The sequence below is a fragment of the Pelmatolapia mariae genome, linkage group LG13, assembly GCF_036321145.2.
Source record: "Pelmatolapia mariae isolate MD_Pm_ZW linkage group LG13, Pm_UMD_F_2, whole genome shotgun sequence".
NCBI classification, from domain to species: Eukaryota; Metazoa; Chordata; class Actinopteri; order Cichliformes; family Cichlidae; genus Pelmatolapia; species Pelmatolapia mariae.
The window spans coordinates 34,454,377-34,474,793 of NC_086238.1; the positions used below are offsets into that span (position 1 = coordinate 34,454,377).

The window sequence follows — 20,417 nt, forward strand, 5'->3', positions numbered from 1 at the left end:
ATTTTCCCTAAGCCTTCCATCCTCGGTGGGTTTATCGGACAAATTTGGAAAAACTGTTTGACTTAAATGGGATGCAGCTGTGTAGTGACCCCGTGTTTTCCGTCCATACTAGTGAGCTGTGATTTTCACACGCAGGCAGCGCTGAGCGCTGATTCAGGGAGCGCCTGCTCTGCTTTCCTTTGCATTCTGTTAGCAAAGCGCGCATTTTTGTATTGCTTGATCTCATTAATTTAACTGGAAATTAAAACTGCGAACTAGATTAAAATTCGATGAATTGCACAACCCTATTTTCTACATGTGAAGCTGTATTTTAATGAAATAATCAACGTAGAAACCGACGAGTCAATATCAAAACGGATATTTAGCCTTTGATCTCCCCCTGCTGGCTGCATGCAGCACTGCACTGGCTCGCCGATCACTTTTCGTCGCTAGGTGATGATGAAAATTGCGTAAATGTTAGTCGACAAACAGTAACGTCGTTGTATAAGTGCAGGCGGAGTACATTGAAAACAACTGCTGGTTTAGTGTTTCTGTTTTTTAGGGATGTCTCTTCTGCGCTTGTGTTCCTCAGGCGGCAGACAGCTGTTCTGTAAGAGTCCAGCTGTGGAGCCGCTTTTCACAGGTCAGTTTGTAAGAGAAAACGGAACCTCGAAAACGGACTTTATTTGCAAGTTGTTGTTCTTTAAATGCTTTATTTAATACATCTGCCCTCAGAACAAAATAACAGAGCCAGGAGGAGGTCATGTACATAATTAATAAACAGAAGAGTCCGTATTCTAAATAATAGATACGCTATTCTTCTTGATTGGAAAGTTACAGACGGGATATGTTGCATTCTGTAAGGGAGAAAACTCACACTTCTTGACATTTAAGTGGGTCCAGAAGCAGCTGAAAAGATTATAGATATGTGTTAATGTGTGCAACACAACAACAACAATGTTCAGTGACTAAGAGCAGACCACAGCAACCTCCCTGAACAGGATCCAGTAACCATCACAGTGGCAGATATCCAGGAAAGGGACTCCAGTATTAAGAGCTGGACAGCACCAGGCTAACAAAGAAGCTAACTGCACTCCACGAGCACCTGGCAGTACAAATGAACCAGCTGCTGATGGGCAAGATTGATTTGGAATGGCTAACTGAGTCCCAAGGATCCCCAGAAGGGATCAGTCCCATCCAACTACCACCAATAACCTGCCTCAATACAATAGGGAAGCACCTGTCTGTGTCATAAGTGCTAAGATGAACGGTACATGTTTCAGTGCATGATCAGGGCACTGAAGGGAATTGTCAAGCACACTAGAGGAGCAAAACATAAGCTAATGTTAGATGGAGCAGCCACATGAGACTGTAAGACCAGACTGACCAACCTGTGCACCGCCTGGATTGACCACAAGAAGGTGTATGCCTCACACATGGTTTCTAGAATGCCTGGACCTGTACAAGATAAACAGTACCTAAGAGCAGCAGCAACTCAGTGTTGATGCGGCAAACAACACTACAGGGCAGGAGTGAACGAAACATCGACTCACTGATCCATGCCACTAACATCTGCAGCGGTGACATCAGAATGTCATTTGGACTGCAGAAATGTAATTGAGTGGTAACAAAGAGAGCAAAGGTAGTAATTGAAGGCAAAAGGCAACATTACTGAGGATAGCAATATGTACCTGGAAATCCTCCGGGCAAAGGGAAATCATGAAGAGGCCGCTAGGAAAGCCACAACCACCAAATATCTGCAGAGAGTAAGGCAAGTCCTGAGAAGTAAGCTGAATGGGAAGAACAAGATCCAGGCAATCAACATCTACGCCCTGCTGGGATAATAAACTGGCCAAAGGAGGAAACAGAAGCCACTGACATCAAGACAAGGAACTTCCTTACCATGCATGGAGGATTTCACGGTCAAGGTCAAAATGGTACCATGGTGGAGAATCCTCAATCTTAAGTGAAGTATGGCGTCTTCCCATGTTCATGCATCATAGCCACATGGGGCTTGATGGCTGGGTACAGATCTTCAGCAAAACAAAAGTAGACAAGACACCATTGAATAAACTGGAACCTAATACTTGAGTGTGTCTCTTCCTTCAGGGTGTTTGCGGGCAGCCAGCAGAGCGGTGAATGACAAGGAACCATTGAAGAAGGCCAAAACCCCAAAAGGACGGTTTGACAACCTCGAAGAGACGAGCAAAGATGTACTACAAAGTAAGAAAGAGACAAAGCATTTTCTGCATCTAGTTAACAAACAGTTACAAACTGCACTGAGCAAGTTGACAACCAAAGTGATCAGCGAACAAACTGTAAATAATACTGTTAATAATCAGGGATAATGAAGAATGAAAGTAAATGTGCTGTTTCTTTATTACATTTTTCGTTTTTAGAAACATGAACAGAGATTAAGATAAAACAGGAGAGTAAAACCGTTTATGGCCGTGTGTGTGGAACAGTGGTTAGCACTGTACCGGGTTCTCCTCCAACAGTCTTAAGGCATGCAGTTAGTGGAGTTGGGTTAACTGGTCATTCTAAATTGCCTATAGTTGTAAATGTGAGTGTGAATGGTTGTCAGTCTCTCTGTTAGCTCTGCAACAGGCTGATGACCTGTCCAAGGTGTACCTCACCTTTCATCCTGTGGCAGCTGGACTTGTGTCCTGCTCCAAATAAAATCAGAATTTCAGAGCTCCCAGTCAGAGTTTTAATCTGGAACTTCAGTTTGTACTTCCTATTCAGAAAGTCAGAGCCAACCTGCCAACCCTGAGGGACCAGTTCAAGATGATGGTGGTAGTGAATTTAAACAGCAGTGGGACTTTAAAATTTTCATCTGTACTGCCACTGTTTTGGATTAAATAAGTGAACCATAAGCAGCACACTGAGCCGACTGTGTCCATGAACGTGCTGCAGGAGTGTTTTTAAGCTCAAAAAGCTAGTATGCTACATTGGTAGTTATACATGAATCGCTCTATGTTTTTATGAGCATGCTATGTTTTTTTTCTCACTTTTCAAACGTTGTTACTGGAACACACAAACTCAGGAGTCACATCCACATTCTGTCCGACATCTGGGATGTTGGTTTTTATAGGGATTAATCTCCAGAATGACCATGAAGTTAAATCAGAAACTGCCAAAGTCGTTGAAATGGATTCTCAAACTTTCATATTAAGAAGCATTTTTAGACTATGTGCTTAGTCCTCCTAACAAAACATTTTCATTTGAATTGACAGTGGGTTTATTTAGACAAGGTATATTTTTATATTTAATATGCATTTTCATTCCAAATTGGTCTAGAGCACAGGTGTCGAATTCCAGGCCTCGAGGGCCGCTGTGCTGCTTGTTTTCCAACTAACCTGCCCTTGTAGCTTCTTATTGGCAAAGCACACCTGATCCAGGTGATCAACAGCAGGTAGGGCAGGGATATCCCAAAAACAAGCAGGATGCTGGCCCTCGAGGACTAGAGTTTGACACCCCTGGTCTAGAGGTTTTAAAAGGTCTGAAAGTCACCTTATTGTAAACTGAGAAAAGGAAAACTGTCACTGAAGATCTCAATTACTTGTATTTTTTCAGAGTTCCCTGATGATGTGAACCCTGTGACGAAGGAGAAGGGGGGCCCACGGGGTCCAGAGCCAACTCGCTATGGAGATTGGGAGAGGAAGGGCCGGTGTGTAGACTTCTAGCTCATTATCTGTAAATTAATATGTACCTTATGAGTATGGAGATGTACTGTAAAATGACATACTGATGCAGTTCAGATATGTGTGCAGCCATTAGTGGTTTTCTGTCTTTTGTTTAATCGTGATGGAGGGGTAACGAGCAAGTTACCAAATTAAAGTAATAAAACAACAAAGATACACTTTGTGTTTTCATTGATGTCAATAGAAGTATAACTACAGAGACACTTCTGTTCTGGCTAATCCATTGGCAAATTGACAGAAGAATTCCCCCATGCTGTTTTTCTCTTGTCTACCATTTATATTTTATATCAAAGCAGGTGCAGGAATATAATCAGGTGCTTGGGTTCACTGCAGATGGAATGTGCACACTTACATTGTGTTTGTTGTGTCTGGATCCTGTTACCATCATATACAGAGAGCTAACTGAACACTCAGGCCTTTCTTGAATTTTGTTTTAAGAACAATTACACATGAAAAAGTAATTAAATATCAGTCGAAACATTTAAACACAACTCAACTTCAAAGAGCCACAATAGTCTTCTGTCACAGACCTAGTTCATCTCATACTTAATGGGTTAATGTTCAAAAAAGTCAAAATCATTTAAGTATTTTACGTGTTTGAGTTTGCACATTGATGGTGTTCTGCTACAGCTGTGAGAAAGACATGACTGTCGGTTCTGTCTCCACATATATATGTTCAGATTGATAAATATAAAAGTGGTGGGGTTACAGGATCGTGGTCCCATGTCCCTTCTTCAGGCTGCGCCCAGCTGGGAACAATGGGCTAAGGCCCGGCTACCAGGCACCCTCCGCAGTCCTGGCTCCAGGGCGGGGTCCCCTTTAACCCTACGTCAGTCAGGGTGAACTGTTTCCCTCAATGTTGCACTCATAGGAGTCTTTAACCAATAGAATAAGTAATAATAATAATAATTCTAATGACAGGCCTCACACTGACAGTGTGTGAAGATGGCCTTGGAGGCTGCTGCATGTGTGTGTATGTGAAAATGATGGGAGGGGAAGTGACTCTGACACTAAGAAACCACTAATGTAAAAGAATGAATGACTTTTAAAATGTATGATTTAATAAAATTAATTATATTGAGTATATTGTGATTGGCACAGGATTTTAAAGAGAAATGAGCTAATGATAAATGTAATTAAATTTGTACGTCCAGACTGGAAGATTGAGGGAGAGATACAAATCAGCACTTGGCCGAGTATAAAAGAGTGCGCACAGGAGTATCCAGCATTGTTACGTCCTCTAGTTCTTGTAATGAGCAGAAGACATCATCAGCTATGGGATTCCACAGCTAGAAATGATAGCAAGTAACACCAGAGGGGCAACCAATGCCAACACTGTGGTAAGAACAACCAAATCTATTATAACCACACAGAGACGGGCACTTTGTGCATCTTTGAACACTACTCCACCATAAAAATATGCTGTCCATGTTGTTATTTTCTGTGTTGTGTTGCTGTTTGCCTATTTGTCTATTCTGTAGGTACATTGAGCTCAAATCCGGGGCTCAGTTCCTTGTGTGTGTACACATAACTGGCCAATGAAGATGAATCTAGTTATTCTCTTTTGTTTTTTGTTTTCTCCTGCTACACTCTCGTCCAAATTCCAGTAGGTGGCAGTAATGCACCTGTAAGTTAGTTTGGCAACGACCATAAAAATCGCGAGAAGAAGAGCTCCGTCACAGTGACGTACCGTAAGAAAGATCGATTCGCTTTTTTTTAACCTTAATTTTATGTGTTTCTGTAATTACTACTTACTTTTGTATCGTTGAAATGTGTCTGATACCAAATATGTTTTATGTACAACAAATACCAAGCTATAATAAAACAGCAGTAGGCTAATAAATATAGCCGAGTGTAGGTAAATCGACATTTCCTTTATAAGGCACAACCTGGATGCTAATAACACTGAACAGGCTTGTACTAAGCAATCATTACGGCTCTAACGACTACACCCTAAAGGAGGGAGGCTGGGGACAAAGCTACAGCGGATGGACGCTTCGAGCTGAGCTACGCTGAGAAATGCGGTAAATATCTGTCGTTTCTTTTCTTTTCCTAAACAAGATAGATTGTTGTAATATATTTTCTATAACTGGCTGTTGGTCTGACTTACACGTACACTGCTGAATAATGGGAAGTGTCATACAGTTTAAACAGGAAACTTTATGAGGCTGAAAATGTTTGAGTTTGCCGTGTAACTGTCGAAGATTTCCATTACAGAGTAAGGTTCGTCAGTAAGCTAAGAGTCAGCGCGTATTTTGTTACTTATAGGTTTTGTTTGGGCTGTTGTTTTTTATCCAGTCTGTCATTCGTGGACTGTGATGCTCAGCACTGCAGACTAGTTAAGATGAACCATGACAGAGGTCATGAGGGGACAGAACATTACTCCGAGTCCTTTGCTCTGTGCTTGTTGTTGTCGTCGTTTCCTCCACGTCACGCTGTCTCTGATGATGACTGTATGTAGTCAGTACCCAGAGAACCAACTTGTTCTATGCATCGCGAACACGCGGATATCCTGTTGCTGCTGGAGTTTTATTGCTGTGTTGCACTGAATGTACTGATCTATTTACAGAATGTGGTGCAGTGAGGTAAACTCGAAACTCTATCATTTACTTCAGCAGTTTACAGCAGCAAAATTAAATTGACATATAAAAATAACGGCATAAACAACTTTGATCAGAAACAGAACATTAAGCAATGATATAATTTAAGAATCCAGAACACCCATCACTCACAGACAAGCTTTGCATCATATTTAATTGCCAACTGCATCTGGGTCCAAGGACTTGCTTGTTAGGGCTAAACGATGAGCTACCTGCCACCTTCCGCAGCAAAGATCTTCTTCACATATTGTTGCCTTCTCTACATCGCTTAAGGACAAACCTTTCCTTTTTTTACTGCACCGGGACCTATTTTTGGCCTATTTGGACACTCCTTCAGCTCAGAGGTTGCGATTGGGTTTATGGGATTTGGCCTGGCAACAAAGGGATGATTGCTAGTCTTTTTCATTGTTTATTATTGTTGCTGTTGTTTTTGTTTTGGTTTGTTTTTTTGACTCCCTTGACCTCCATACATCTAAGTACATCTCTGTCATGTGTATGTATATGTTCATGACTGTTGTTTTCCTGCTTTGCAATAAGAAGTTCAATTTAAAAAAAAGAATCCAAGACACCTGCTGCCTTTAGTTTGAGCCTTTTGTATGATGACATACTGAGATTTATTTGAGAGAACAAATCTCAAATCTCATAACAGTTGAAAGTTTATATACATATATATCTGGCATGCCACTGGGCCTGCTCACTCACCCTTGTTAGATGCTGGAATCACCTCAACTGGCTCCTTTTAATGTAGAGGAGTAGCGGCTCTATTCTGAGCCCTTTCCAGATGGCCGAGCTCCTCAGCCTATCTCTGAGGCAAAGGCCAGCCACCCTTTGGAGGACGCTCATTTCTGCCACTTATATTAGCGATCTCTTTCTTTCGCTCAGTACTCAGAGCTCGTGATCATAGGTGAGGGTAGGGACATCGATTATTATTATTATTAATATTAATCATTTGGGGCAGCACAGTGGTACGGTGATTAGCACTGTTGCTTCACAGCAAGAAGGTCCCGAGTTCTATCCCACCACCTGACTGGGGCCTTTCCGTGTGGAGTTTGCATGTTCTCCCCGTGTTTGTGCTCCAGCTTCCTCCCACAAGTCCCAAGACATGCAATCAGTGGGGTTAGGGTAACTGGAGAATGTGAGTGTGAATGGTTGTCGGTCTATTTGTGTCAGGTTGGCGACCTGTCCAGGGTGTACCCTGCCTCTCGCCCCATGGTGGCTGCGATTGGCTTCAAGATGACTAAAAAAATTCCAAATATCAAAAGCAACAGGTCAAGTGTCTGTTTATGGTGACTTCATGTTGTACATTCATAAACCGACAACAGCAATACATATTAACAAAATATCAGTTGTTTGGACTAAAGTTATCAGAGGACTTTTGTGCATGATTTCAGAAGAAAAGTTTAACAGAACCTTGCTCTATTGGAACTTTAGTATATTTATGTCTCTATGTTCTGCAAATTTTCAACAACAAATTATTTGCTTCATAATCTGTCGAATAAATGACATCCTGTATCCTAGAAGAGGAAAACTCTTCTTAGCCAGCACATCTGTTGGATAAGAAAGGACCGTGAGGCAATAACTCCAGTTTTACCAGACGTTGGATAATTCTTTCTATATTTTCTCATGTACTTTGCTTCTTTCTTGTGTTATTTCAGGGCTCCTGTGTGCCTCAACTGAGGCAAGTCTCCTTTTGTGCAATGGAAGTGAAGGGATGCCGCCAGCGCTGGAAATTAAATCGCAGAGAGCTACAGAGCAAGAGATGCTCAACTCCAGAAGTCACTGAAAGAGTCAAGATAGAAAAGGGGGACAAAGAAGAGCCATACAAAGGTGTTACCATGGCAGCAACCTCCAAGTATCTGACAGGCAGGCAATATCTCACTAGGAAGCCTCTGTTTTCTGTAGAAGAGCATGTGTCTATCTTAAAGAAGACACGTCCACAGAGGCTCATGGAAAAGGTAAGGAACATGGAGAAGGAAGTAAAATCTCTTTGTCCTTATAGATGGAACGATACAGCAGACACAGAACGACTTGGCTTTTGTCAAAGGTCCCATATCATGAAAACGCATTTATGTAGTGTTATAAGAATTTTATAAACTGTGAGGTGTAAAACATGCGGTGTGAAAATCAGAAGTCACTTGCTTCTAGACCTTGTAACATCTCCGCCTCCCACACTTCAAAGTCAGTAAAAAATGTTCCCAGCCTTTCTGTGAAAAAAATAACTAATCAGTCGGTGTGCAGCTAAGCTGAAGCTGCTGCCACACAGTGGCAAAGAACCGAAGCACATGTACTGGTTAAACCCAACATGCTCTGCTGAAAAAAATGAATCTGCGCATTGCATCAGTGCAATGACTGCGATTGGCTTGTTCAGTATCGTCGCTTCCTATTATGGATTTCTTTTTCAGCTGCTATTTTTTAAATCAGCTGGAATGTCTTACCTCAAAGAGACCAACCGTCAGCTCATGTTTTGGTGGCAAAATTCCAAAGCACGGAGGCTACGCCATAGGCTCTGCATAGGTCCAGCACAACAAAAGTATAACTTAGGTGTACTTACAGTATAATTGTCTCCCACCCTTACAGAACTGAAAGCCCAGCGAATTACTCTCTGAGCTCTGTAGTTCCCTAGCAGGGCTAATTAGCTAGTCAGCTTTGAGTTAACGTTAGCTCTATATACCCACAGGCAGAGCTTTGGGGACAAGCATGATGTGTGGAAACTTCAAGAAGGGATTTATAACCAGTAGAGAAGCTGATCCTGTGTGTCTGTGATCATGTCATTTGATGCTGTTCGGTGCAACTAATCTTACTTTCTGTTAGTCATTTAGAACTGTTTGCTTCTGTGCTACTCTCTGTACTGTTGGATTCCTAATGCATCTGTTTTCATGGACATATTTTCTGTTCCTGTTGTCAGGAAAACAAACCCCAAACATACTCAAGCAGCTTTTTTCACCACTCATACATGGAGTTTGTAACTGCAGCAAAACGACTGGATGAGCTACTCTGCTCCTTTAGGCTGCTTCTGTCATGCACAGACTTCAACTTAAAAGTGGCATGGCCAGCAGCTATTCCAGTTTCCTTTAAAGCTATAGACAGTAAATCAATGGGTTAGAAATTAAGCTCCAGGCAGTTGTATAAATGTATGGTACAAAAATGATCTTTGTGGTATTTTGTTGTTTAACTTGAAATGTAAATGTACAATATTTTCAAACCTCCCCATTTATCCATAAATGACTGCTCACTTAAGAATGTATGCTATCCTTGTCACTTTCTATTATTCTCTTCATCACTTTGTAGCTTAAATGTCTAAGCTGATATATGTAAACGACTAAATGCCAGAAGCTTTTACTCTGATGCAACAATAAAGTTTATAATGCGACAGTATATTTTTTTTCTTGTAGGAGAAACAACAGGACAGAAGTGAACATCATAATATTAAATTCTTGCCCAAACCAAGAGAGGAGCTCATCCCACAGAGACTTAGCCTGTCTCCCATTGAAATGTCACTTCCCTCTACCTCTGAAGAAGACCTCGGCTCACCCTTGGGTGTTTCAGAGCTGCACCATGAGCACTCCGCTACATTTGGAACATCTTTCCCTGGAAACAGATTGGCTCAGCAGAGCCTCTCAAGGTCTAACTTTAAAGTCTGTGGACTTGACCTTCCTCCGAAGCCCAGACTGACCTCCACGGTCCTTTATCCTACGTACAGCCCCTGTTCAAACAAACGAAGCCAAGCTCAGCGTGCGATAGAGAGCCGGAGGGAGAGAAGTTGGAGAGAGAGAAAACTGTGTTCTTCTGGAGTAAACTCAAAAGAGATTTCCAAGTCTCCCTATCAGGCAGACTACTGGGCCTGTGCCATCCCTGAAACTTTGCCCCCATCTCCAGACAGGCACTCCACAGCATGGGACCCAAACAAGGAGTACCAGGAACTGCTGGATTACACCTACCCACTAAGACCAAGACAGGTAGACAGTGAATGGGACAGCTCCAAGAGCCTTCGGGATGACAGCCTTCAGACAAACCTCAACCTGCAGGACTCAGGAATTGCAATGGGCCACCCATGTAGTTCCACCAGCCTGCCAGGGTTGGACATTTCAACAGGTGCAAGAGGACAGAGCAGTGAAAGAATCACTCTTAGCTCGAATGATATGTCACCTGACCTGCAGTTCATCACTAGATCTTCAGGTGAACCACTATCCCTGCTTTCTTTGTCCTCGGACTGTCTGGACTGCAGTGAGGATGGAGGGGAAATAAATCCTTTCATTAATGATAGTCTCAATTATCAGCACCATATGCGATCCACATCTACCTTTTCTGCTTTCATACGCTCTGAAAGTGTACTTCGACGGTCCAGGTGTGTATACGGGGACCTGGATGAGGAATTCCGGCCTCTTCCAGACCAGGTGGAGGAGCTGCAGCTCCTGTCCAGACAGGTCAGTACTATATGTACACTGACTTTACCACTCTGGTGATTGTGCAAGCAGAACTATTTGCCAATTATCCTTACATCATTGCTAATCATTTTCACAACGTTGTATTTTTACTGTGCATTCCTTTAGCAATTCTTGCTAAAGTAGCAAAACGCATCACATCATCACCCTGTGTGCAGGTGAGGGAGATGACAGCTCAGCTGAGCTGGCCTGTCACAGCTAACTGGGACTCTCTGGAACCATGCACCACCTCCTGGCCCTCTTCTATCAGCTTGCCAGGAAAACAAGAGGAAAGGACTAAAGTCAAGGAGCTCCAGGAGGACAAACAAGACAAAAATGACTTTAAAAAGTGGAGCACAGAGCACAAAAGTGCTCCTCCAACAGGTGTTTGTAATAAATATTTGTAAGGATGTTTAGATTGTAGCCCTGTACACAGTTAAAGAATCAAATCACCTTCACTGCAATGGATATATTTCCATCTCTTTATCCAAAAGAGTTTGGATTAATTGTCAGGGTTTGGAGGTGTGTGATTTTGAGATTTCTGACCTTAAGAAAAATACAAACAAAAACCATTCTCTCTCCATCAGCAGCGGTTCACGTAGGGCATGCTGAAGGTGGCTTGGGTCGCCCTAGTCTCAAGAAGGCTGAGACTCTGGTGGACCGGCTGTGTGGGCTCAGCCTGATTGATAATCCAAAGGAGGGCTTGGAGGGCCAGGAGCAGAGTGACTCTCTGATGCAGCACATCAAGGTAGGGACGCAGTCGGATCTGTGAATAATTTTTCAGTTTGCCTGCAGAACTGATTCAGACTGAAAAGTCATCAACAGATTAAACTCCTGCTATGGCAGATGTCACTAATGAATCCAGCGTAGGATTTTGTATGGAGTGGCTATCACTGCTTAGTTCAGGAGGAGAAGTAGCAGTATTATGGCGCTTTAAGAGGTTTACATGACACCACTGAATATTCCTCCTCTCTGGTGTTTGCATCAAGTAGTCCCTGTCTAATAAAGTGCTTTTAATAGTGAAAGGTCCACTAAACCTTGACTGGAAAGGTGAACCTATCACAGGCATCAGCGCCAAAACCCCAACCCCCAGGGTCAACAGTCTGGTCTTCAGCCTTCTTATTAAAAAGCTGTGTCATTTTATCCTGAGCTCCTCTAAGCTTCACTTTAACTGTAGCACAAGCAAACCCAAAGTCATTCATATGCGTCAACACATTATAGTGGCTTGAGGAAAAGGACCAGGGCCACCAAACAATAACAAGGCTGAAGCCGTCACTGTGTTTAAAACACACACACAAAATCTAAACTGAAAATTTAAAAATACAAGTTCAGATTTTTTTCTTACATTTGCGACATATTTACCGTCACAGTGTCCTCATATTGCTCCCCTGCCACTCAGAGTACATCATGAATCGTTCAGTGGAGAGCAGCTGGTTTGTTCTCCTGTTTCTCTTGTATACATCGTCAGGCAGTTAGTTATGATAACTTAGCTTTATAATAGGTGAACAAATATCAGCTGAACTGCTGATATCCTTAGAACTCAACAGTATTAAGTTATAACATTTGCTCTTTTGTTTGAAGTTTTTTATAACCTTGACTTAAAGTTCTAGTAATTCAGTCTGTTTTTATGTTTAAGTTATGTCTCCTAGCTCTCCTCCACTCTTTAAGTCCCTCACTAGTCTCTTTGCAGCTGTTCAGGGTAGGGATGGGTATCGAAACCCGGTTCTTGTTGAGAACCGGTTCCCACTGTTTCAATTCCTTGTTTGCCATTTTTGCAAACGATTCCCTTATCGATTCCAGTCGCCCCGAATGACGTCACCACGTTGCGGAGCGTCACTTACCTGGCAGGAAACATGGCGGCTCAAACGCTCAAAAGTTTGGTTATACTTTACGAGAACGGATGACAACAGGGCAACTTGCAATACTTGCAAAGTAGATATTTCATTTAAGGGAGGAAACACTACGAATATGCAAAAGCATTTGCTCACAAAACACGCGATGACCTTAAATGAATGTCGTGTTTTTAATTCCGCTCCGGACTCGTGAATCTCAACCCAGCAGCAGCGGTAACGTTTGCACGTCCTCTCCCGTTAATGTGGCAGGTAAATAATCAACTAACAGTGCATATTATGTTAGCGCGACCTGCCTTATTACAAAACCTGCCGTTACTGTGCATTTAGGTGACCATGATGAGACAGACAGAGTCTGGCTGGCTCAGATGCTGGCAGTTGTCGCTGCAGTCTACCGGTAGCGTCTCCTTTCAGGCCAGGATAGACGAATGTCACCGAGCAGTGACTAAGTTTGTGGTAAAAGGCTTGCACACATTTGTCACAGCAGATGCCCCCAATTTTCTGTAAGTGAATGTGTTTAATTGTAGGCAGGGACATTACTGGATATTCTTGTGTAATTGCTACAGAATAATTTATGTTATACTTTGTTATTGCTACAGAAGAATATTTATTTTATTATTCTACATTTACAATTTTTTTCCCGGGGACCCTGTGACACCCCATGAAGAGCCGTAGGCTGTGGATCTCTTAAGATCTCACTGTTGGGTTTGTAAGGCCATGTTACTCCTAAATTTCTATCTTGTTCAAAGAGAAGATATAAAACAAAGTTCTAAGCTAATCGACCTTAGTGTTCTCCTTTTTTAAAAAGAATCGAATCGTTAAACAGAATTGAAAATGGAATCGGAATCGTGAAAATCTTATCAATACCCATCCCTAGTTCTGGGGTCTTTGGACATCTCTCACTGGTTTTCTTTCCAGAATCTTTTAAAGCTTTCACTTCCTTCCTCTGCCAGGCTTGTTCTGTACTGTGTGACTTTGTTTGAATTCCTCAATGATATGTATCTGTGTATTCCAATATTTCAACCATTATATGATTAAAAGCACCATGAATAATATGTACTGTATGTTCCAGGTCTTCTGTTCTCACCTGGAGCTGCTCATCCAGCAGCTGAATGTCGTGTCAGAGAAGATGGAGCTGCTGACTGAACCCACTGTGGACGTGGATCGTGGGAAGTCATCTCTGGCTGACTACCAGGTGAAGACTGAACCTCTCGAGTTGTTACACTGGCAGCAAACACGCAGTCCTGCCCTGAAAAACTTTACTGTGTCTGTTTCACACAGGCTAAAAGCAGCACTACTGAAAGTTTTATCAGTACGCATGTTAATTGTTAATTCATTTTTAATGCAGAGAAATCATTCATTTGATGAATTAAGCAGTTCAGTGGCAATAGCAAGTTTGTTTAAATAGCACATTTCATCACACTCAAAATCCACGTTCCTAACAGCAAACATAAAAACCTATTTATGTTTACAATAAGGACAAGAAAAGGTGTAAGTTTACATATGTGCACACACACAGACAGCTACTGTGAGAACTCAAAGGTTTGAGTCTGTTTTTGAAATGCACACCTCAGCTCAGCAGGAAGCTTGCGCCAAAGAACAGGACAGTAACTGAAAGCACCTGCAGCACACTTAGATCATTATGGGAAGACTTAAAAGATCTGCACCTGATGACCTGAGAGCTCACACTGGGTTATAGAAACTGAAGCCGGTAGCTTTCTGGGGGGAGCATTGAGAGCTTTCTGAACTAATCGAAGGTTTTAGGTAAATAAAAAAAAGAAAAAAGGAGTGGCTACACAGGTTCATAGACACCCCTCTGGAAATAACTTGTATGAACAATTTGAATCTGGCTTCATTCATTTCATAGTACAGAAACACCTCAAATGATCTTTTGCTTTCAGCTGATTCTGGACTCATCACCCAGTTACTCACTCACAGATCACTGTCTACACCAGTTAACTCTGGTGTACCCCAAGGCTCTCTCCTGGGGCCTTTGCTTTTTATTATTTCTCCTACCTCTAGGTAATATTTTCAAGAAATATAAAATCCAGTTTCACTGCTGCACAGATGATGCCCAGCTCTACTTCTCTTCCAAACCCACATCCATTTCTGATTAAGTGAAATCAAGGTTTGATTTACTCATAACTAAAGTTCTGACAGTTTTTCACCATCCATTGATAACTCTGTCACCACACCCCCCCACTCAGGCTAAGAGTCTGAGTGTCATCCTTCACAGCACATATAAATCACATCACTCAGTCTTCTTATTTTCATTTTCGTAATACTAACCGCCTTCATCCTTCACTTACTCCAAACAGCACTGCCATACCTGTCAATGCTCTTGTCACATCTCGTTTAGATTACTGTAATTCTTCTCCATGGTCTAACACAAAACTCTCCATAAACTGCAGTTAGCTCAAAATTCAGCTGCTCTTTTTCTCGCAGATATCTGGACTGCTCCAAATAGATGTTAGTTTAGATTTTTAGATTTAGATTTTGTTTTTTTGTTTTTTTAAATTCCCACCAGGCTGTCAGAAAGGTGTTTATGTTAAGGCTTTTAAAGCAGTTATGATGATTAATAATGGAGCTTATGGAAGGCAGGTTAGAGAGTTTTAATTTTCCACAGAATGCTTGATCTAGGTCCAGCTGTGGGCTGTCACGCCATTTTAAAACAGAGAAATCTGTTGGATAAGAAATGAGGTAGTTCATGCTTAGATTTAGTTGAATAAATGAATCCTGTCAGCACCACCCAGATATCTGTAAGTCATAGTTTATATCTAAGGTTAAGTCTAAAGTGAACTTTGAACTGTAAAAACTGCATCGTTCATCACTTCATGCGTTTTCTGGTCCACTCACTCGGCTCTTTTGTTGTCAGAGCTTTCAGAGAGAACTTAGCAGCCATCAGCCGCTGGCCTCCTGCGTTCTGAATACGGGACAGCTACTCCTCAGCTGCATCAACAGCACCTCTCCATGTCAGTCTGTTACAGCGTTCTCACTAAGAAATACGGAAACTAAATACTTGTTTTCTCACTGAGTCTGACCGTTCTTCCTCTCTTCTCTTTTACAGTTTTAAGAGACACCCTGCTCCTGATTGAGAGTCAGTCAGAAATGCTGCAGGCCCACAATGAACACTTCTTCTCCTCCATCCTGTCTGCTATAGACAGACTGGGTCAGCCCAATCAAGCCAGTCCTGTCCAGCAGAGCATAAAGTGTCCTGTAGTGGTCCAAGAGTCAACTTAACAGACCTCAACGACAGCTGACCAGACCTCATAGCACGTCTGCATCACAAATATAAATATTTGGTGTAATTTCTGTCTAAGAACTCTGCTTTTGATACAAGGCTCTTATTTACTATTCACAAAAAACACCAGTTCCTTTTTCACATAAGCCTTCAGGACCAGCACAGAGCCACCAAAACACTTTGCAAAAAAATGTTCTTTTCTTAGTCTTAATATTGCACTATTTTTCTGCCTATACTTAATATCACATTTGTCTTTTCCAAGACATTCACAGAAGTCAAATTAAAAGTCTGTTAACCATTTATTTTAAAAAAGGATCTCTGTAATCTGATTTCCAGACACCAAACCTAGTAAATCAAACACTACATTAGTGCAGCGACTAGATAAACTATTGTGAGGCAAACGGAGACACATAGTGTGCAGCACATATATCATGACCCACAATGAACACAGAAGCTTTTTACTCCAAAAGATAAAGCTTCAATTACTCCAGAGCAGGAACATAAAACAGGACAAATTAAAACATGAGCCCTTGACTCCTGTCGTGATGATTGGTTACTCACCAGAAGCACAAAGTGCCTGGATGGTCTGTACCACACAGCAAGTGATGTTTTTGGTCACACAGCTCCATGAAAATACAAAAGGTTGAGAAGTCCAATCAGTGACTAAGTGTTCTTAACTTTATGGACAACTTTATTCAAATAGATGAATTATTTTTAAAAATTGCAAAGGCCCTAATTATTTTTGTAGTAGGCTGTAAACACTCATTTTAATATGGGAGTGTAAGCACTTTTTAATTGGACCAGTGTGTAAATGAACACATCATCATCGAAGCACTTTCTAGCTAACGTTCACAGTTCAGCAGACCAAAGCTGTCAGGGATCAAACCACCAGACTTCCAGTTAGTAGATGACCGTCTCCGCTTCCTGAGCCACTCCTACCAATTGTTCTGTGACAGCTGGCATTTGCTGCAGTCACATGATCAATCATGGACACACGTGCCTGAAACAGAGATGTTGACAGGGAATCCTTTGTATTGTCATCTGTAACGTTTGTGGGCTGAATTACAGTTTTGCTCAATGGCTCAATTCTCACAGCAGAAAAGAAATGGGACGTATTTTATAAAAGGCGCTCCAACAATCCAAAGGTTTTTCACATATGTCAGAACATGAATAGTCAATCACTTCAACTCTGTGATGAATGAATAAAAAGCTTTCAGCACCCTTTAAAGACTAAGTCATCAAAATGTTTATTTCTTTTCTCAAGCCCTTACTTTGGAAAGAGTTCTGCATAAATGTGGGATTAATGTAAAGTTTTTCAGAAACAAATGAAATGTGAAGGATGTTTCTGAAACTTTACAAAACTGGTGGAATGGGAAAAAAAAAGCAAACTAATGTAATAACTTTATTAAATACGACTGATCCACTGCTCATCGCAGTAATCAAAATATCTAATCAGCCTTTCACATCATTGCATTTAGGCATGTGGCAGCCAAACCAAGCATCAGAATAAGGAAGAAAGATGACTGAGCGTGGTTGTCGATGTCAGACGGGCTGGTTCGAGCATTTCAGACATTGTTGATGTTCTGGGACTTTCCCACACAGCCATCACAGGGTTTACAGGGAATGGTCTGAAATGGGAAACTATCCAGTGAGCAGCAGTTCTGAGTTAAAACAGAATGGTCAGACTACTTTGATCTGATATGAAAGTAACAGTATCTCAAACACTCATTACAAACAAGCTATGCAGAAGAGCACCGCTGTTGTCTTGTGTTGCTTGTGAGTTACAGCAACACTGACACCTGTCAGCTAAGAACATGAAACTGAGGCTACATTTTGCACAGACTCACCAAAAGTAGACAACAAAAATCTGAAAGACACTCCAGTGGCCTCCAGAGTCACCAGAGCTCAGTGCAGTACAGCATTCTTAAGATGTACTTAAAGAAAGGGAAATTTGGATGAACAGCTTTGACACAAAAATGAAAGTATGTGTTTCTATTTGTTGCAATAAACCGCTGAAAGTGTGTTACTGTGTTTGTTCTTTCATGCAAATTTGAAAAAGGTTTGAAGTAATGATTGAAAACGTGAATACAATGCTGTTAAGTATTCAGGAGCCTCAGTGACCCAGAGTTATGATTCACAAAAGTGCAAACTGGTCTGATGAGTTGTCAGATTCAAGTGAGACGTGCACAGTAAAAGTGTGTGTAAAAATAATAAAAGTGTGATTTGAGAACTGCATTAAGTGTAATGCTGTGAGAATTGCACGAAAGCTGTAATGCAGTCAGTAACTCAAATTAACAATATTAAAGCAGAACACCAGGAAATAAAAGCCAAAAACAAGTAAAAAGCTAAAAAAAAAGAAAAATTCCCCAATGTGCACATTCACTAAAAAAAAAGGCTTGGATTTGGTTATACCTTTTTTATTACGCATAAAAAACACTCGTTTACAGCATTGTTGGGAACGTGCTTAGTTTAATCTTAGAACTAGTGAAAAATAGGAGGTGCTCAGGAGACGTTACTGTCATCACCTCACTACAAGACTGTGGCACAATGAAGACGTATGCATAGGTGTAAAAGTGAGGTCGGTGTTAGAAATACAAAAATAGAGTGAAATGGCAAATTTGTATCAATTTTCCTGTAAAATAAAGCCAGATTGCAGTGCTGAGTCATGGTTAGATATAGAATACTAGAATTTCTTTTCTTTTGTCTTTTTATGTGTGCCGATGTGTGAGAGTTTTATATGAGCCGTGCACATATGCCACATCTCTACCAAACAATTTTAATTTTTTTTTTTTAAAAAAGGTCTGCAGATAGATTTACATCCAGTTCATGAGTTTTATACAGTTATAGTTAATGAAAAACTTTATTGAACAAGATTAGGAACTTGTGACCATTTTATGTTATTACTAAAAGCTCGAACTTCCAGGTCGTGTTACTGTCAGAATAATATCACTGTTAGGATCCAGTGAATCTTTACATTTAAATTCATTGTCATTAGTTTTACCTCCTACCATTCACCTTGAGAACATTTGTACACTTGTAGAAAAATAATTGATCTGACAGGTAAAAACACCTGGAGCATCTGAACATTTGCTGAAAGGTCAATGCAAAAACACAGCATCCAATCACAGCATAGGCAGGTCAAATATGAAGTATGGAAACAAGTGTTTTTATTGGTGCATATACTTTTTTTAAAGTTTGTCTTTTAAATAAAAAATGAATGGATCAAAGGAGATAAAGTAATCACAAACATTTAGCTTAGGTTATTCACATTATTCAAGTGTATATCCCAAATGTGTATTTTTCATGTCATGTGGTCACCTGTTATGCTCTAACTATGCACAAAGAAATGTCCCACCAAAAACCCAGAAAACAAGGCAATCTGCCTGGGTTTGAGTCACTTATTGAACAATAATAAATAAGTAAACACATACATGCCTCTTTGTGCATTGGAACACAACAATGTCATGTACAAGCAGATTCTTGTCTTCCAGGCAGCCAGCTGCTGCGATCAGATCTTCAAAGAATTTACACTCTTTAACCCGCAAATAGAAAACACACAAAAAATGAAGGCCCTAATTCATGTGTGGAGTAGAATGAGATGGATAATACCATAACATATTCACCAACTGGGTGAATAAAAAGGTACAACAGTTGCACCTTTTTAATTTTTCCAAATTTTTTAAATCTGAATCTGGGCCATCAACAAAGCAAGAGAAGAGTGTGCAGGGCTTACTCTGCCTGTTCTCCTTCATGGCTAGAAGTAGTGAAAATTATTATGTGACAGTGCGTCCATACGAGATGCTTGACAAGAACTGATCATACAAAAGTGATATTGACAAATGATTGTTTAAAGTGCAGCACCTGATATCAACTTGAAATCAATATATACCAGTACTATCAAGTTCCAAGTTTTGCCAAATTTTGCCCTCTTCACCCTCAAACATTGGAGACAGGCACAAAGCTTCGATTAGAAGTCTGAGAAATGATTATCTACCTAAATCCACAGGCTCTTCATGTACTCCCAAATCATCAGAAAAGCTGACAAATTGTGATCATATGTCACTCGTTCGATCTATTAATGATGACCTTTTATTTTTAATTTATTTTGGAAGAAAGATCCTGTAAAATATCTTTTGCTGGTACAGCACAACCTGTGGTCCCGTAGGATGAAAAATAAATACATAAATGAAAAGATAAATCAGCATTCACACACACTGGTTTTAAAAGTCTGTTATTATCTGTTTGTTGCTTGTGATCACATATTTAGAGCTTAGTACAAAGCTGTCATATACAAAAGATAAAGTTCTACATTCCCTGTCGCTCAGTGGCTTCTGGAAATGTTTTTATTTTTCAGACAACAAGAAAACACCAGAGCACAGAAAAATCAGATAAATCCAAGTTTCAATACACACAGAGCACATGTGAATGAATATTGTTTAAATGGTTGATGATTTGGCTCTGCACAGCATTTCCTGGTAATAAAAAAGAAATACAAAACTGGCAGCATTGCAGCCTTATCCTCTGACTCTGTACACATTATTCACAAACCAGAACTGCTAAATATGTGAGCATGTATTGCACCCCTTATACACATGATCACATGTCCTGGCCTCTACATAACA

The 20,417-nt window shown here is 40.8% G+C and overlaps 2 protein-coding genes across 3 annotated transcripts; both read left to right on the forward strand.

The window, feature by feature from the left end:
• Positions 1-457: 457 nt before the first annotated feature.
• On the forward strand, positions 458-3,828 carry sdhaf4 (succinate dehydrogenase complex assembly factor 4). Its single transcript, XM_063491649.1, has 3 exons — positions 458-622; positions 2,089-2,202; positions 3,556-3,828. The coding sequence occupies exons 1-3, from the start codon at positions 544-546 to the stop codon at positions 3,663-3,665; spliced, it is 303 nt and encodes a 100-aa protein (XP_063347719.1). The 5' UTR covers positions 458-543; the 3' UTR covers positions 3,666-3,828.
• A 1,532-nt stretch (positions 3,829-5,360) lies between these two features.
• cep68 (centrosomal protein 68) lies at positions 5,361-19,719 on the forward strand. 2 transcript variants are annotated; one of them, XM_063491796.1, is made up of 8 exons: positions 5,361-5,707; positions 7,939-8,238; positions 9,676-10,707; positions 10,884-11,088; positions 11,292-11,452; positions 13,627-13,749; positions 15,430-15,526; positions 15,622-19,719. In XM_063491796.1, the coding sequence occupies exons 2-8, from the start codon at positions 7,981-7,983 to the stop codon at positions 15,792-15,794; spliced, it is 2,049 nt and encodes a 682-aa protein (XP_063347866.1). In that variant the 5' UTR covers positions 5,361-5,707; positions 7,939-7,980; the 3' UTR covers positions 15,795-19,719. The 2 variants fall into 2 exon arrangements, with proteins under 2 accessions (XP_063347866.1, XP_063347868.1); XM_063491798.1 differs by having other exon boundaries at positions 11,295-11,452.
• Positions 19,720-20,417: the final 698 nt, after the last annotated feature.

Bases quoted from the DNA above. Each gene is read 5' to 3' on its own strand.
- sdhaf4 (XM_063491649.1), top strand. From the start codon at position 544: ATGTCTCTTCTGCGCTTGTGTTCCTCAGGCGGCAGACAGCTGTTCTGT. The intron at 623-2,088 runs GTCAGTTTGTAA...CTCTTCCTTCAG, and splicing joins TGTGGAGCCGCTTTTCACAG to GGTGTTTGCGGGCAGCCAGC. The intron at 2,203-3,555 runs GTAAGAAAGAGA...GTATTTTTTCAG, and splicing joins GAGCAAAGATGTACTACAAA to AGTTCCCTGATGATGTGAAC.
- cep68 (XM_063491796.1), top strand. From the start codon at position 7,981: ATGGAAGTGAAGGGATGCCGCCAGCGCTGGAAATTAAATCGCAGAGAG. The intron at 11,453-13,626 runs GTAGGGACGCAG...TGTATGTTCCAG, and splicing joins CTCTGATGCAGCACATCAAG to GTCTTCTGTTCTCACCTGGA. The intron at 13,750-15,429 runs GTGAAGACTGAA...TTTTGTTGTCAG, and splicing joins CATCTCTGGCTGACTACCAG to AGCTTTCAGAGAGAACTTAG.